At 63.6% G+C, this 15256-nt stretch overlaps 2 protein-coding genes across 2 annotated transcripts in view; one reads left to right on the top strand and one right to left on the bottom strand.

Moving 5' to 3' along the window:
• LOC141738011 (filamin-C-like) overlaps nucleotides 1–15256 on the top strand; it is a 236211-nt gene that overhangs the window by 90094 nt on the left and 130861 nt on the right. The window lies entirely within an intron of this gene.
• Nucleotides 1–15256, bottom strand: part of SND1 (staphylococcal nuclease and tudor domain containing 1) — a 145615-nt gene that overhangs the window by 40466 nt on the left and 89893 nt on the right. Inside the window, exon 15 of the mRNA XM_074573113.1 lies at nucleotides 11088–11229. Coding sequence (XP_074429214.1) covers nucleotides 11088–11229 — 142 coding nt within the window. The remainder of the gene's footprint in view (nucleotides 1–11087; nucleotides 11230–15256) is intronic.

Below are 15256 nucleotides of genomic sequence, written 5' to 3'. Positions count from 1 at the left end.
CATCTACAGCATTTGGGGACACCGCGTGTCTGCAGCACCTGGTGTCACCACATCTACAGCACTTGGGGTCACCACATCCCAACCCTGCACATCTGCAGCCTTGGGGGTCACCACATCCGAAACGCTACAGCCTTTGGGGTCACCGTGTCCCCACACCGTGTGCCTGCAGCACCTGGTGGCACCACACCTCAGCATTTGGGGTCACCACATCCTGACACCATATCTGCAGTATCTGGGGTCACCACGTGTCTGCAGTTCTTGGTGTCACCACATCCCAAATGCTGCAGCCTTTGGGGTCACCACGACCCAACTCCGTGTCTCTGCAGCACCTGGTGTCACCACACCTCAGCCTTTGGGGTCACCACGTCCTGACACCGTATCTGCAGTATTTGGGGTCACCACGTGTCTGCAGCACCTGGTGTCACCACATCTACAGCCTTTGGGGTCACCACATCCCAAATGCTGCAGCCTTTGGGGTCACCGTGACCCAACACCGTGTCTCTGCAGCACCTGGTGTCACCACACCTCAGCATTTGGGGTCACCGCATCCTGACACCGTATCTGCAGTATTTGGGGTCACCACATGTCTGCAGCACCTGGTGTCACCACATCTACAGCCTTTGGGGTCACCACATCCCAAATGCTGCAGCCTTTGGGGTCACCGTGACCCAACACCGTGTCTCTGCAGCACCTGGTGTCACCACACCTCAGCATTTGGGGTCACCGCATCCTGACACCGTATCTGCAGTATTTGGGGTCACCACATGTCTGCAGCACCTGGTGTCACCACATCTACAGCCTTTGGGGTCACCACATCCGAAATGCTGCAGCCTTTGGGGTCACCGTGTCCCCACCCCATGTGCCTGCAGCACCTGGTGTCACCACACCTCAGCATTTGGGGTCTCCGCATCCCAACCTTGTGGATCCGCATCCCCCCCCTGGCAGGGATGCTCTGCCCCCCGGCCAAGCTGCGGCACCCAGAGACCCCAGCAGCCCCCCACATCCCCGTGCCACATCCATCCATCGCCACGTGGGGGGCACGGACCAGAGCGGGCACAACCTCGGGGGGCTGCAGCTCGGGCGGAAACCTCCTTTTCACCTCTTTTTCCCCCAAAAGCAGATGCACGCCCCCGAGTTGGCACCCCGGTGGCATCCCCTCCCGGGGGGGGGGGCTGTTGGCCACGGGGCTCGCCTCCTCGGGGTCGGCTGGCCAGGCTGGGGGGGAGTCACGGTCCGTCGGCCCCCATCCCGGGAAGGCGTCGGGCTGCAGGGTCTCGCCGGGAAAGCAGAACCCGGGATTAAATTAGCGCCTCTCTATTTGCACATATTTATAGCGCTCAAACGTATATATTTTAGCTGGAGAGACGGGATGAGGCTCCCTTGAGAGCATCCCCGCAGTCACATTTACAAGGGACCTGTCTTCTCTCCGTGACGCTCGTTTGCATTTGAGGTATAAAAAAAATTAAAAAAAAAAAAAAAAAAAAATTGACGGCATTGATAAAATCCAGAGATTTATCATATTTCTGGCTCCCAGCGATGGGTGACGGCACGGCAGAGGAGGGGTTGGGGAGCATCGGCCGAGCAGCGGAGCACAGCTCCCGGGAGCGGAACCGGCTGGAAGCCGCGTGTCTGTCCCCCCCCCGCCCCGCAAAAAAAATTATGGAATAAGTAAAAGCGTGTGTGTGAGCGCAGAGGGTGAAACCGCCCCCGGCCCCGACGCCCACGCCGGCCTCGCGGGCCACCAGCCGCCACCGCCCAGTGGCCCCACAGCCGCCTCCCAGCACCCGCCCGCCTTATTTGATATGACGCCATGACTTCGGCAATTAATTAATTAATTAGCGCAGTGCAGGGGCCCCCCCAGCAGGTCCCCGTCCGACCCGCCCCCCCCCCCCCCCACCCAAAACCGAGGGAGCGCAGGAGGACGCGTGGGGAGGACGAAGCGCCCCGGCGAGGAGAGATGCTGGCGGGATGTTGGGGGGGGGGGGGGAAGGTGTCTTCCCCCCCCTGCAAGTGCTTCCCCCACACCGACACCCCCACACTGACACCCCCCCCCCCATGCTGGGACCCCCCCACCCCGCTCCATCCCACACCCGCACCAGCGCTTGCATTGAGTGCCCCGGGGAGGGGGGGGGGCGGTTCTGCGGGCTCTCACCGGGGAGCCGCCGGGGAGAGGGATGGGGGGGGGACGGGGACGGCGGGGGGGGCTGGCACCTCTCCCAGCTCGCGGCGCTGGAAAATTAAACTTTTAGCCTGAGTAAGGCAAAGTTGGTTATTGAAGCAGCTCTGCCTCTAATGAGCCCTCGTCAATTATTCAGCGGAACAGCTAATGAGAGGGCTGGTGGCTTGGGGGGGGGGAAGGGGGGGGGACCACTCCGGGACTCCCCAGCCCTCGGTTATCGGGGTATGTGTGTGTGGGGGTGTCACCGCCACCGGGAGGGTGAAAGAGAAGAGGGGGGGACCTGCTGGGGGGGTGCACCAAGCTGGGCTTACGGGCAGAGCAGCCGGGTTGTCCCCCCCCGGTCCGAGCATCAGCACCCCGGGGGGGGCCCAGCCCCGCGATGGTGGAGCCTGCGCCATGGGGGTCCCTGTGCCGTGGGGGTCCCTGCGCCGCGGGGGTCCCTGCTCCATAGGGGTCCCTGTGCCATGGGGGTCCCTGTGCCGTAGGGGTCCCTGCGCCATGGGGGTCCCTGCTCCATAGGGGTCCCTGTGTCATGGGGGTCCCTGTGCCGTGGGGGTCCCTGTGCCATGGGGGTCCTGCCTGGGGTCCTGCTCCAGGGTAGTCCCTGCGCCATGGGGGTCCCTTCACCATGGGGGTCCCTTCACCATGGGGGTCCTGCTCTGGGGTCCTGCACCGGGGGAGTCCCTGTGCCGTGGGGGTCCCTGCTCCATAGGGGTCCCTGCTGCATGGGGGTCGCTTCACCATGGGGGTCCTGCTCTGGGGTCCCTGCACCATGGGGGTCCCTGTGCCATGGGGGTCTCTGCTCCATGGGGGTCTTGCTCTGGGGTCCTGCTCTGGGGGAGTCCCTCTGCCATGGGGGTCCCTGTGCCGTGGGGGTCCCTACTCCATGGCGGTCCTGCTCTAGGGTCCCTGCGCCATGGGGTCTCTGCTCCATAGGGGTCCCTGCTCCATGGGGTTCTGCTCTGGGGTCCCTGTGCCAGGGGGGTCCCTGGTCCATGGGGGTCTTGCTCTGGGGTCCTGCTCCGGGGGAGTCCCTCTGCCATGGGAGTCCCTGTGCCGTGGGGGTCCCTTCACCATGGGGGTCCTGCTCTGGGGTCCCTGTGCCATGGGGTCACTGCTCCATAGGGGTCCCTGTGCCATGAGGGTCCCTGCACCATGGGGGTCCCTGTGCTGTGGGGGTCCCTGATCCATGGGGGTCTCTGCTCTGGGGTCCCTGTGCCGTTGGGGGCCCTGTGCCATGGGGGTCCTGCCCGGGGCCTGCTCTGGGGGAGTCTCTGTGCCATGGGGGTCCCTGCTCCATGGGGGTCCCTGCTCCATGGGGGTCCCTGTGCCGTGGGGGTCCTTTCACCATGGGATCCTGGCTCCATGGGGGTCCCTGTCGGGGATGGGGGTGGGACGCCAAACCCACCCGTCGGTGCCATCCACCGTGCCGCAGCGGCGTCACCAGCCCTGTCACCAAACGGCTTCGCCGCGGTGGGCACAGCTATGCCCCCCTCCCAGCCCCGGGAGGCTGGGAAGTTGTTCCAATCACCAGCATGGTCCCTTCAATGGATGAACGGGAAAGGGAAAAGACAGCAGGCAGGGCGACGGAGGAGCCGGGGTTACGGGGAGCCGGGGAATCCAGCCCCGTTCCCAGCCCATCCCTCCCCTCGCCAGATCCCACCGCCCCACTGCCGCCAGGGCTCCACGCCGGGGAGGGAGGCAGGGGGTCTGCCCTGCCTGCACTGAGCCCTGCCTGCCCTGCCCTGCCTTCGCTGCCCTGCCTGCACACAGCCCTGCCTGCACTGCCTGCCCTGCCTGCACTGCCCTGCCCTGCCTGCATTGCCCTGCCTGCCCTGAGCTCTGCCTGCACTGCCCTGCCTGCACACAGCCCTGCCTGCACTGCCTGCCTTGCCCTGAGCCCTGCCTGCACTGCCCTGCCTGCACTGCCCTGCCTGCCCTGAGCCCTGCCTGCATTGCCCTGCCTGCCCTGAGCCCTGCCTGCACTGCCCTGCCCTGCCTGCATTGCCCTGCCTGCCCTGCCTGCACTGCCCTGCCTGCACATAGCCCTGACTGCCCTGCCCCGCCTGCATTGCCCTGCCTGCACTGCCCTGCCTGCACAGCTCTCCCTGCCTGCCCTGCCTGCACCACCCTCCTGTGCTCAGGGCCACCCCAAAACCCCCATCCCCAGCGAGCACCCGCCCGGGGGGACCCAAGGACCCACAGGACACCGGGGTCTTCCCTGAGGGTTTGCTGCCGATGGGAGCAACTTGGGTGGGGGCATGACCCCCGCGCCAGGCCGGGCAGGGGCCGGGGTGGGTGCACCGAGCTCGCCGGCCTCAGCCGCGCCAGCCCCCGGCACTGCTGCCAGGAGGAAGGGATGGATGCAGCTGGAGACCGGGAATACCCACCCCGGCAGAAGTGCGGGGTCCACAGCGGGGGGGGAAGACAGAAGGGGCCCGTCATCTTCCACGCTAATTGACACGTTACCTGCCTTTTCAGCCCGTAATTAATGTGTACAGCTTGATTAGAGAGCCTCAGCCGGGGCGGGTCTCCCCGGAGGAGAGCGGGGGCAGAGCAGGAGCCGGGTGCTCCCCTGGCGCTGCGGGCACTGGGCGGGCAGCGGGGCAGTTTGCCCCAAAAACCCCAGAATTGTCCCCAGCAGCACTGTTAGCCCAGCTCAGCACACGGCGGCTCTGGGACCGGCAAATCGGGATGGTCCTGAGCGAGGCAGGATGGTCCTGTGAACATTGGACAGTCTTGGGCAACGCGGGACAGTCCTGGGCAATGCGGGATGACCCCGGGAGACACAGGATGGTCCTGCGGGACACAGGATGGTGCTGGGCAATGCAGGATGGTCCTATGAACAGGGGATGGTCCTGGGCAACATGGGATGGTCCTGGGCAACGCAGGATGATCCTGAGCAATGCAGGATGGTCCTGTGGGACTCAGGATGCTCCTGGGCAATGCAGGATGATCCTATGAACTCAGGACGGTCCTGTGCAATGTGGGATGATCCCGGGCAAAGCAGGATGCTCCCGAGCAACTCAGGATGGTCCTGTGGGACTCAGGATGGGCAATGCAGGATGGTCCTATGAACATGGGATGATCCTGGGCAACGCAGGATGATCCTGTGCAACTCAGGATGGTCCTGGGCAATGTGGGATGATCCTGGGCAACTCAGAATGGTCCTGTGGGACTCAGGATGGGCAATGCAGGATGGTCCTATGAACAGGGGATGGTCCTGGGCAACTCAGGATGATCCTGAGCAATGCAGAATGGCCCTGGGCAATGGAGGATGATCCTGGGCAAAGCAGGATGCTCCCGAGCATCTCAGGATGGTCCTGTGGGACTCAGGATGGTCCTGGGCAATGCAGGATGGTCCTATGAACAGGGGATGGTCCTGGGCAATGTGGGACGATCCTGGGCAACTCAGGATGGTCCTGGGCAATGGAGGATGTTCCTGGGCCACTCAGGATGGTCCTGGGCAATGGAGGATGTTCCTGGGCAACTCAGGATGGTCCTGTGCGATGCAGGATGTTCCTGTACAACATGGAATGATCCTGAACAACACAGGATGATCCTGGGCAATGCAGGATGCTCCTGTGTGACTCCAGGATGGTCCTGGGCAACTCAGGGTGGTCCTGTGCAGTGCAGGATGCTCCCGTGGGATGCGGGACGACCCTGTGCAGCACGGGATGACCCTGTGCAGTGCAGGATGCTCCTGGGCAACCCAGGATGGTCCTGGGCAAGGCGGGATGCTCCTGTGGGATGCAGGAGGGGATGCTCCTGTGCAGCACGGGATGCTCCTGTGCAGTTCAGGATGGTCCTGTGCAGCACAGAAGCCCCCCAGGAGACGCAGAGGCTGCCGCAGAGGGGTGCAGCCCCACGTCCCGGGTGGCTGACAGGGGCACCCCGCTGCGGTGGCACCCAGCACCCCAAACCAGAGCCCGGCCTAAGCTGCGCGATGGGCGACCAGTCGCCCACTCCTTATTCCCAACCCCCTAATTGAGGCGCCTGGCGCAGGGCGGCGCGGTGGTGGCCAAGGAGGTGCCCATGGACGTGGCCAAGGAGGTGGTGAAGGAGGTGGCCATGGAGGTGCCCAAGGAGGTGCCCAAAGAGGTGCCCAAGGAGATGGCCAAGGAGGTGGCCAAGGAGGTGGCCAAGGAGGTGGCCATGGAGGTGGCCAAGGAGGTGGTGAAGGAGGTGCCCATGGAGGTGCCCAAGGAGGTGCCCAAAGAGATGCCCAAGGAGATGGCCAAGGAGGTGGCCAAGGAGGTGCCCATGGAGGTGGCCAAAGAGGTGCCTAAGGAGATGGCCAAGGAGGTGGCCAAGGAGGTGCCCATGGAGGTGGCCAAAGAGGTGCCTAAGGAGATGGCCAAGGAGGTGGCCAAGGAGGTGCCCATGGAGGTGGCCAAAGAGGTGGCCAAAGAGGTGCCCAAGGAGACGGCCAAGGAGACAGCCAAGGAGGTGCCCATGGAGGTGCCCAAAGAGGTGCCCAGGGAGGTGGCCAAGGAGGTTGCCAAGGAGGTGGTGGGGAGGGGGGACTCCCCACCCGGGACCCCCCCCGGCAGCTGGAGCCGGGGGGTTCTGCACCACTTTGGGAACTTTGGAGAGCAAACTCAGCCCCTGGGAGCGGGCGAGAGCCAGCCGGTCTCCACAGCAACCGGGATTAAATATAACTCGCAGCCGGCGCGTTCCCCCCGGAGCCAGCCATTTCCAGGCCGCCCCAGCGCCTCTCCTTTCATTTCCAAATTACCGGAGAAAGCGGAAAGGCCGAGCCGGAGCCCCCCTGACTCTTCGGGGGAGGCCGGGAATGGCCGGCACCGGGCAGGGACGGGTGTCTATTTAACCATCGGACCCCGGGGAGGGACAGCGGGACCACCGTTATCCCGGGAAGGGACAGCGGGACCCCCATTATCCCACCATGGGAAGGATCCCCTGGGGGGCACGGCCCCATGGGCATCCCACCGGCGAGGATGAGGATGGGGCACCCCATCGGCCACCGGCGACTGCTCCTTCCCCGCTCCCAGCGCAAATCCCACCCAAAAATCCAGGAGAGCATCTCCGCCAGTGGGACACGGGGACGGATCCCGGCTCGCAGGGAGCCCTGGGAGGAACCCGGGAGGATTCTCCCGTCTAAAACACGGCCGAACCCAGTGGCAGCCTTTTAAACGCAGAAATATTTAAATATATCTAAATTCCTCCTCCCGAGCGTGTGGGAGTTTTATCGCTGCTTAAAATTTTAATGTCTCGGTCGCAGGCGAGAGGGAGTCGCGTTTCCCCGTCTTTCGCAGCTGACTTTAAGAACGGTTAATTATAAATAAGCCTCGGTGACTATTTATACGCACAAGCACGCGGAGAAGGACAGGTTTAGGACACGCTTCCCACACGGCAGGAGCCAGCCCGGAGCGGGGCTGGGGGTGCTCCTGTGCCGGCCGGACACCGGGATGGGATGTCCCCAGGAGAGAGCATCGCTCCGGGGGGGTTCTTCGCTCTGGGGTGGTGGTGGGGGGCACTGGTGGCACTGGGGGGCTCTGGCTGTGTCCTACAGACCAGGCAAGAGCATTGCTCCAGGGGGGTTGGGTCACTCTGGGGTGATGGTGGGGGTCACTGGTGGGACTGGGGGTTCCAGAACGTGTCCTACAGACCAGGCAAGAGCATCACTGCAGGGGGGTTCTTCACTTTGGGGTGATGGTGGCAGTCACTGGTGGGACTGGGGGTTGCTGGTTGTGTCCTACAGACCAGTCAAGAGCATAGCTCCAGGGGGGTTTGGTCACTCCGGGGTGATGGCCACTGGTGGGACTGGAGGTCTCCAGACATGTCCTACAGACCAGGCAAGAGCATCGCTCTGGAGAGATTCAGTCACTCTGGGGTGACGGTGAGGGTCACAGCGGGGCTGGGAGGCCCTGGCCGTGTCCTACAGGCCAGGCAAGAGCATCACTCTGGGGAGGTTCTTCACTTTGGGGTGATGGTGGGGGTCACTGGTGGGACTGGAGGTCCCCAGCTGTTTCCTACAGACCAAGCAAGAGCATTGCTCCAGGTGGGTTTGGTCACTCCAGGGTGATGGTGGGAGTCACTGGTGGGACTGGGGGTTCCAGAATGTGTCCCACAGATCAGGCAAGAGCATCGCTCCAGGAAGGGGTCACTGGTGGGACTGGGTGGCCCTCGCCGTGTCCTACAGACCAGGCAAGAGCAGCAAGGTGGTTTACTGGATTTCTCCAAGGCTTCTGTCACGGTTCCCCACAGCCTCCCCCTAGAGAAACCGAAGGGTTATGGGCCAGATGAGTGGTCCCTGCGGTGGGGGGGGGACTGGTTTGACTGGCCACACCTGGAGGGTGGTGGTCAACAGCTCCTCCTCAAACTGGCAACCGGTCACAAGTGGGGTCCCCCAAGGATGGATACTGGGCCCAACGCTGCTTAATATGTTCATGAGTGAGCTGGGTGATGGGATCAAGTGTGCCCTGGTGAAGTTTGCTGATGACACCAAACTGGGTGGGGACGTGGACACTTGGGAAGGGAGAGCCACCCTGCAGGAAGGCCTGGGTGGGCTGGAAGAGCCGGGTAACAACAGCCTTATGGAATTCAGCAAGGACAAGTGTAAGGTCCTGCACCTGGGAACACACAATCCCGGAGTGTGGCACAGGCTGGGATCCACCTGGCTGGGGAGCAGCTCCGGGGAAAGGGACCTGGGGGTCCTGGGGACACCAAGCTCAACATGAGTGAACGTTGTGCTGCTGGGGCAAGGAAAGCCAACGGGGTGCTGGGCTGCATCAACACGGGCATCTCCCGCAGAAAGAATCATTATCAGAGGATCATGGAATGGGTTGGGTTGGAAGTGACCCTTAAAGGCCATCTAGTCATCTCCAACCAGCCCAGGTTGCTCCAAGCCCCGTCCAACCTGGCCTTGAAGCCCTCCAGGGATGGGGCAGCCACAGCTTCTCTGGGCAACCTGGCCCAGGGGCTCACCCCCCTCACAGCAAAGGATTTCTTCCCAATATCTCATCCCAATCTCCCCTCTTCCAGTTTGGAGCCACCACCCCTCCTCCTCTCACTACACGTCCTTGTAAAAAGTCCCTCTCCAGCTTTCTTGTAGGCCCCAACTCTTCCTTGTTATCCCACTCTACCCGGCCCTGGCCAGGCCACACCTGGAATTCGGTGCTCAGTTTTGGTCCCCGCTACACAAGGAAGCTGTGGCCAGGCTGGAGAGGGGCCACCGAGGGCCACCAAGATGACCCAAGGGCTGGGAAGCTGCCCCATGAGGAGAGGCTGAGAGAACGGGGCTTGTTCAGCCTGGAGAAAAGAGGGCTCAGGGGAGACCTCGTCACCGCGTTCCAGTGTTTAAAGGGCGGCTACCGAGAAGATGGAGACTCCCTTTCCACAAGGAGTTCCATGGAAAAAAGGAGGGGTGATGGGGACAAGTTACTGCTGGGGAGATTCCGATGGGACACAGGAGGAAAATGTTTCACACTGAGAACAATCAGCCCAAGGAAACGATGGATTCCGCAACATCGGATGCTTTCAAGATCCAGCTGGACAGGGAGCTGGGCCACCTTGTCTAGAGCGGGCTTTAGCCAAGAAAGGTTGGACCAGATGATCCTTGAGGTCCCTTCCAACCTGGGATTCCATGATTCTGTAGTCTCATCTTGGCTCCCTTTCCCACAAAAGGTAGAACCAAATGATCTCTGAGGTCCCTTCCAACCTGGGATTCCGTGATTCCATGGTCCTTCCCGCTCCCCAAAGCCCTCGGCGCTCCCCAGCCCACGTGCTGGTGGCCCCGGGGACCAGCAAAGAGCCGGTCCCGGGCGACTGGGCGCAGGTATCCGCTCCTGTGCCGCACGCCGTTCCCTGGCTCCGGGATGAAAAAGGAGAACAAAACCTCCATCCCAGCCCCCACGCTCCCCCCCAGGATAAATATTCCTTCGGTGGGAGTGGCGAGAGCTGCTGCTTACGGAAACCTCGGTGGTTTTATCCCCGTATAAGATCTATTTATACGCTTATTGAATTTTTCATAACCAAGTTGTGAACGATCGGCGTTCAGGGTCATCCTTTCTCAACAGTTATCGCCATAGAAACGGGAGCGAGGGATGAGCCCACCCCACATCCCCTGCCATGGAGGGATGCGGCGGCGCCGGCGGGGGCTCGGCGAGCCGACGCTCTCTCTCACCGCCGACCGGCTTCCCCCCGGTGACACCCTGGCACCAGCCTAGGAGGTGGCACCTTCCAACCCCCTCCCAAGGGTTTGCCACGCTCCTGCCACGCTCCGGCCGAAGTACGGGACTGCTTTGCTGGGGGGGGGGGGATTCTTCCGTTTTTGTAGGACCTACCAAAACCACCGCCGCGTGGGCGCAGGGCGAGCCCTGGGCTGACGCACCTCTGCCAGCCGAACCGCTCGTGCTTGTCCCCGTCCCCACACATCGCTCGTGCTTGTCCCCGTCCCCATACATCCCTATATGTCCCCATACGTCCCCATACGTCCCCATACCTCCTCCCCCAGCTGCACGATGCTGCTGGGGTTCACCCCGCTCATCGCTGCCCCTCGGAGCCCCCCCATCGCAAGCGCCCTGGCCCATGGACACAAGGGCCGTGGAGGGAAATGGGGGCGAGCAGCCGTGCCACCGGGTACCCGAAGGTGCAAGAAGCACCCAAAGGTGCAGGAGGCACCCAAAGCCTCCCTGGCGGGGGGGCACAGAGGGGGGGACCGCAGTGATCCCGCTGGGGGGGTGTCCGGGCAGGAGCAGCAAAAACAGCCCCCCGGCAGCACCCGAACCCTCCGATCATCTCCAATTCGTGTCCCCCAGCTCAATTAAACCCCCCCCAGGTCAAGCCATCGGCAGCGTTAAATTCCCCCGCAGCCCCGGGGGGGTGACGGGAGGACTGTGCACCCAAGGCGGGGGTGAGGACCCCCCCCATGAAGCCGGGGGCTCACCTGCCAGCAGGAAGGTGATGAGGCAGGTTTCCTTTGGCATGAAGAGCTTCAGCCGGGAGCCGCTGAAGACGTATTCCACCACGGCCTCCGAGCGGCCGGCGCGCTGCAGGAAGGGCAGGAACTGCTTCGCCTTCTGGGTGTCCTGGGGGGAGAAAAGGGGGGGTCAGGGTCGGGGGTACGGTGCGCTGGGGACAACGACCGTCCCACTCGGTGTGCGGGGACCCGCCGGCACCCCCATGTCCCTCATGGTGGGGACAACGGGCGCTCCTTGCCATGGGCTCGGTGCCTGGATCGGCCTCGCCTGCCCCCGTGCCAGCTGGGGAGGGATGCAGGATGCGGGCAGGGATGCAGGATGCGGGCAGTGATGCAGGATGCAGGCAGGGATGCAGGAGAAAGGCAGGGATGCAGGATGCGGTCAGGGATGCAGGCAGGGATGCAGGATGCGGGCAGGGATTCAGGATGCAGGCAGGGATGCAGGAGAAAGGCAGGGATGCAGGATGCAGGCAGGGATGCAGGCAGGGATGCAGGATAAATGCAGGAATGCAGGATGCGGGCAGGGATGCAGGATGCAGGATACAGCCAAGGATGCAGGATGCGGGCAGAGGGATGCAGGATGCAGGATACAGTCAGGGATGCAGGATGCGGACAGGGATGCAGGATACAGGCAGGGATGGTGGATGCGGGCAGGCATGTAGGATGCAGGATATGGGCAGGGATGCAGGATACAGGCAGGGATGTAGGATGCAGGCAGGGATGCAGGATATGGGCAGGGATGCAGGATACAGGCAGGGATGTAGGATGCAGGCAGGGATGCAGGATGCAGGCAGGGATGCAGAATATGGGCAGGGATGGAGGATACAGGCAGGGATGTAGGATGTGGGCAGGGATGCAGAATATGGGCAGGGATGCAGGATACAGGCAGGGATGTAGGATGTGGGCAGGGATGCAGGATATGGGCAGGGATGCAGGATACAGGCAGGGATGTAGGATGCAGGCAGGGATGCAGAATATGGGCAGGGATGCAGGATACAGGCAGGGATGTAGGATGCAGGCAGGGATGCAGAATATGGGCAGGGATGCAGGATACAGGCAGGGATGTAGGATGTGGGCAGGGATGCAGAATATGGGCAGGGATGCAGGATACAGGCAGGGATGTAAGATGCAGGCAGGGATGCAGGATATGGGCAGGGATGCGGGCAGGGATGTAGGATATGGGCAGGGATGCAGGATGCGGGCAGGGATCTGACTTCTCCCAGCTTGGGATGGACCATGAACTCCACACCTGCACCCATGTCCCCAGGGCACAGGCTCCAACTGCTCCAGCACGGGGACGGCTGCTGGTGCAGGCAGGAGCAGGCAGGAGCAGGCAGGAGCAGGCAGGCCGGATCCTGCCCCATCCCTCCCCTCCATAACGGAGCAGCCCACGACTCCCCTTTCCCGGGAAACCCCCCTTGGCGGGCCGCCTGCTCCCTTCCCAGCTGCGTATAAACTCAGGCACGTTCGTTAATAAAAATGTAACGAGCTGCCCAGTGGCTTGGGAGGCCGGGGCTGGCGGGGGGGGATGCCGGTGTCCCCCGGCGCAGAGCGGTGCGAGCAGCCTTGGCCAGCGGCACCACCTCGAGCATCGCCCTCTCTGCAGGGGGCCAGTGTGCCGGCAGAGCCCATGCCGAGCTCGGTGCCGGCTGGAAGCCCTCGGCACGGTGTAGCCGCAGCCGGGGAACCACAGCCCCCAGCCCCCAGCTCAGTCGCCGGCTGAGTTTCGGCGCGGCAGCTTCATCCGGCATCTCCGCGTGTTGCCCACCCCGGGGGGTGAGAGGTTCCGTGTGGCAACCTCCCGATTGCAAATCACCGCGTCCTCCGGGGGTGGGAGACCCCCGACAGGAGCTCCGGGAGCCGAGGGAGCCAAAGGAGCAGGTATCGGCGCTGGCAGCACCAGCATCCCCATTTTAACCCCTTCCAGTGCCGCGGGTGGCTGCTCGCTTGCCCACGCGGGCAACCAGAAGCCACTGGCTGCGTGGCCCCCGGCATCAGCCGGTCCCCAAGCACCACAGCTGCCACCCACCAGCTTTGGCACGGCAAAGGCCACCGCCGCTTGCCACGCTGGTGCTTCGGCATCTCTCTCTCCCAGTGGCGACGTGCCCACCCGGCCACGAGCCGCACCGATGTCCCCGGCGCCCACCTCCTCCAGCCACAAAGGGGGTCCCAGGCAGACCCAACCACCACCACCACCCCCCCACCAACACCCCGGCTGGGGTAGAAAAGACCCCCCCAACACCCCGAAATCCCGCTGGCGCGCTCCCAGCACCGACGGGGTTGTTTTACGGCAGCCGTGCAGTCAAGAAGTTAATACAACACGTGTAAGAGCAATCGGCGCGCGAAGGGAAAACCACATCGCCCCGGCGCTAAGCGCTTAGGTCGAACATATGCAAATGTAATATGGGAGCCGCTAATGAAGGCTACTAATTAGCGGTAATCAGTGTACAGCCAGGATTTGATTAGCTGAAGGAAGAAAGGGGCTGCAAGAAGGAGCCCACCCTGGGGTGGGCTTCCCCGCTCCAGCCCAAAAGGGGGTGATGGGGGAACCCCCCCCCCAACTCCCCGGCTGCCCTGAGCGGGTGGCGGAGGCGGCGAGGAAGAGCTCGGTGGTGATGAAGATCAGCCTCGCGAACCAGCTGCCGGCAGCAGCGAGAGGAGGCGGTGGCAGCGTTCGAACGTGCCGGGGAACGACCTGAAAAATCCACCGGGATTCGCGCAACACAAACGTGTGGCTTTTCCGCAAAAAGCGCCCGTCGGTACCGGGGAATCGCCGGCGGAGAGCGGGAGATTCCTGCACGGCCAGGCGCGCCGGCAGCCCAGCACGGGGGACACGGGTGTCCCCTCGTCCCCGATGTCCCTGTTAGGGCAGGTTTATCTGGGGCTTTGGGAATTAAGGCGGAGGGGGGCCGCGCTGCCGGGAGGATGCTCCGGGTCCCTTCGTGCCTTTCTTGCTGCCTCCCGGCCATCACCGCCCCCGGCTGGGGGTGATGCCACCTGCACCGTGCCGGTGGGCACACTGTTCTCCCGCTCACCGCGGGGGACGGGAAACTCTGGATGTGATGCCAGGACCAAGGATTTGACCCTCAGTCCCCTTGGACCTCCCCAATGGCTCCCCGGCGCCACCGGGGATGACCCTGACCCCACCGAGGGTGTTCGGTGGCCGCCCCGGGGTGCGTCCCACGCCTGCCACCACGCCTGTCCCCTCCCTGTCCCCGTCCCCGCGCGGACCTTGCGCCTGCATCTCACACGGCATCCTTCCCTCTACACTGGGCAGAGGTGGATTTGATGGGTGGAGGAGGAACTGGTCGCATGCAGAGAGGGGTGGACAACGGCCGGATGGAGATGGGTGACAAGTGGCATCCCTCAGGGGACCGTACTGGGACCAGGACCGTTCAATGTCTCCATCAATGTCAGGGACAGTGGGACCGAGGGCACCCTCAGCCAGTTTGCGGGTGACACCAAGCCAAGCGGTGCGGTGACACGCCGGAGGGACGGGATGCCATCCAGAGGGACCCGGACAGGCTGGAGAAGTGGGTCCCTCTGAACCTCATGAGGGACCCAGCCGGTGCCTCGGGGACAGATGGACACGGGTTCTGCGGTTCAGAGGGGACGGACACTCCCGGAGGAGCTCCCGGCCCTGCTTCCCCTGGGTCTGCTCTCTAGGGCTGGTGGCCCTCGGCTCCTCTGCCTCGGCGTGGGACAGCCGAGTCCCAGCCACCTGGCACGGGCAAACAGCCCCCAACCTGCATCGGTCCCACTGCCGGCGCCGGCCCGGCAGCCTCCGGAGGGGCCAGGGCACTGGGAGCGCGCCAGAGCACCAGAGACACCAGGAGCGGGTCTGGGTTGGGATGTTTCCAGCCTGGTGTATCCCATCAAGGGGACATCATGGGACCTGCCCTCATGGGGACACGGTGACAGAGGCTCTCGGAGCTGCTGGACGCGGGGGAGCACATTCCGGTGGCTGGGAGGCATCACCGGGTAAATCGAGATGGGGAAGAGAAGTGGGGCATCTCTGGCATCTCTGGCGTCTCCCCCTCCCCATCCCGAGCCTCGGCTCCCACCTTCTGCGCCGGCAGGATTCGTCCCCTGCCACCGAGTGCCAGATCCGGCTCCTGTCACCGTCCCTGGGCAGG

Source organism: Larus michahellis, chromosome 1 (genome assembly GCF_964199755.1).
Source record: "Larus michahellis chromosome 1, bLarMic1.1, whole genome shotgun sequence".
NCBI classification, from domain to species: Eukaryota; Metazoa; Chordata; class Aves; order Charadriiformes; family Laridae; genus Larus; species Larus michahellis.
The sequence above is the reverse complement of the archived record's forward strand: the minus strand, read 5'-3'. Positions and strand labels throughout refer to the sequence as shown.